The 2,561-nt window shown below is 39.8% G+C and overlaps 1 protein-coding gene across 1 annotated transcript; it reads left to right on the top strand.

Moving 5' to 3' along the window:
• Positions 1-1,210: 1,210 nt before the first annotated feature.
• Positions 1,211-1,699, top strand: LOC132825670 (small ribosomal subunit protein uS19-like). The gene has a single exon (XM_060841046.1). It carries the CDS (start codon positions 1,222-1,224, stop codon positions 1,660-1,662), a length of 441 nt encoding a protein of 146 aa, XP_060697029.1. The 5' UTR covers positions 1,211-1,221; the 3' UTR covers positions 1,663-1,699.
• The last annotated feature ends 862 nt before the right edge of the window (positions 1,700-2,561 follow it).

Here is a 2,561-nt window from a genome sequence, read left to right as displayed (position 1 = left end):
GAAGGTGAAGAGGAGATTTGATAGAGACATACAAGATGATCAGAGGATTAGATAGGGTTGACAGTGAACGTCCTTTTCCTAGGATGAAGATGTCAGCGTGTACGAGGGGGCATAACTACAAATTGAGGGGTGATGGATTTAAGACAGATGTCAAAGGCAGGTTCTTTATGCAGAGAGTGGTAAGGGCGTGGAATGCCCTACCTGCTAATGTAGTCAACTCAGCCACATTAGGGAGATTTAAACAATCCTTAGATAAGCACATGGATGATTTGGGGATAGTGTAGGGGGGCGAGCTGAGTATAGTTCACATCGGCGCAACATCGAGGGCCAAAGGGCCTGTTCTGCGTTGTATTGTTCTATGTTCTATGTTCTAACTTATCAAAGAACAATGAAACTTTAAATTTTAAGAAAGGAATTTGTGCCATTTATTTTTTAATCCATAAAATATAACTGAAAATAACTTTCAGAGCGAAGCATTTAAAATATAAGATAGTATTGCACTGCAGTTGCTATGAGATTTAATAATTTTGTTATAACACTGCAGACCATTTATTAGATGTATCATTATGTTTTATTCTGAGCAGAATTATAGTGGAGGTTAAATTCATGGTTCTTTTAAAAGTTACAGTGTTTTGGAAATATCTAAATTTTGATCAAACTGCTCTTGTTTCAGGCAATTTTTTTGTTCTGCACATGTCAAAATGTAACCTCAGCTCATTTTCCCAGGACACCTTCTGTTTTGTCATTCTCACCTCATTATTGTAGTGATTGAAAGGAGGTCAGCCAGGTGGACTTTATAGAATATGAGTTATCTGATTGGCCTGTTAATCTGGTCCAATCAGGGAGCCCTGGTTGACAGATATAAACAGGAGTGTTGGTGTGTAACTGACAGGTGTGGAAATGGCAGGTGTGGAGCCAGCAGATTCTCTGAGTGGTCTCCCACTGTTGGGCACAATCCAACCTTCTTCTCTGAGAGCCTCCTCTTCATCATTCACTTTGGCTGGATCCAGGATTTTGGGAAAGTTATGTTTTGGGTGAAGCTGATGAGTAAATCTATCCTCAGTTGCAGCTTCAGTAATCAACCCGGAGATGATGGATTTGTTCGTGAGCTTGTTTCTCTCCAAAACACACTACAGAATGAAGATTAGGACAATAAATATATTCCCCAGTGTCAAAAAAAAATAAAGAGGAGTGTTGCCTTTCCAGAGAGAGTGGGTGAAAATGGCTGACCAAGTAGAACAGAAAAAGAAGAGGGCTTTCAGAAAATTCACCTACAGAGGTGTTGACCTGGATCAGCTCCTTGATATGTCCCATGAACAGCTGATGCAGTTGTATTGTGCTCATCAGCAGAGGCGTGTGAACAGAGGCCTGCACTGTAAGCAGCAGTCCCTTCTGAAAAGGCTGCGCAAAGCCAAAAAGGAAGCTCCTCCAATGGAGAAACCAGAAATCGTCAAGCCTCACCTCAGGGATATGGTTATCCTCCTAGAGATGGTTGGTAGTATGGTGGGTGTGTACAATGTCAAAACCTTCAACCAGGTTGAAATCAAGCCTGAAATGATTGGCCATTACCTTGGCGAGTTCTCCATCACCTACAAGCCTGTGAAGCACGGCAGACCTGGTATCGTTGCCACTCACTCCTCCAGATTCATTCCTCTGAAGTAAACAGTTTGTGATGGAAATGTGTAAATAAAACTTATTTCACTGAAAATAAAATAAACAGGAGTGTCAGAGATTCTGTTCACTCTAAAACTGGCTCTGCAGAAGCCGGACTAGTGTCAAGTACAATGCACGTTTAAATAAACAGTGACTTGGTGATGGGATAATGGCCTCTGTGGAGTTATTTGACCACTTCTGCTGTATTTCTTTAAATGTCTTTTTTGTGTTTTATATAATCACTTCTTTTGGATTAACAACAATAATGTTTACAGCATGTTACCTAGTGAAGCACCACTTGTTTTTAGATTCCTGCTAATGCAGCTGATCTTGATAAGAGAATTTAGGTAAAGCCCATTAATATTATATAGCATAATGCAATGTTGTATGCTAAATTGGCCTCATTAATACAGGTGATGTGGAGAGGTGGTGTGAGGCAGGCGTTTTAGGAGCAATGTACAAGATTGTTAATTACATGGGAACAGTTTCAACTCAAGAATTCGTCCATACAGAGTCACTCAAAGTTAAGACCATGAAGGTTTCAGTCACTGGTGGCAGAGGAGACCATTCTGAATACGATTAAAAATTGTATATTATCACTGGTCGAATGTCAAAATATTTTAATTCAGAATTTGCACTTTTGCTGTGAAAATTATTTTAACAATATGAATTTGGTGGTTAAAGTTTGGTGGCATGATGCTATTTTCTCACTTTGTATGGGTCCTATGTGAAATGATTCAATTGAATTGCAATGCAGTTCATGGGCCTGCAGTATCAAACTGCACCTACATTATGTGCCAACTGGCTTATCGCATGCAAAAACAAGATAGGTTTGCACAGGAAATGGCAACGTTCCAATAGTGCATTGAGGAATACTCTTTTGGGTTTAAGGCTGAGGTACATTTTAG

The sequence above is a fragment of the Hemiscyllium ocellatum genome, chromosome 21 (assembly GCF_020745735.1).
Source record: "Hemiscyllium ocellatum isolate sHemOce1 chromosome 21, sHemOce1.pat.X.cur, whole genome shotgun sequence".
NCBI lineage: Eukaryota > Metazoa > Chordata > Chondrichthyes > Orectolobiformes > Hemiscylliidae > Hemiscyllium > Hemiscyllium ocellatum.
Note: the sequence above shows the minus strand (reverse complement) of the source record. Positions and strands in the feature narration are given on the sequence as shown.

What these genes read in the sequence shown, in the direction of transcription:
- LOC132825670 (XM_060841046.1), top strand. Translation starts at nt 1,222, where the DNA reads ATGGCTGACCAAGTAGAACAGAAAAAGAAGAGGGCTTTCAGAAAATTC.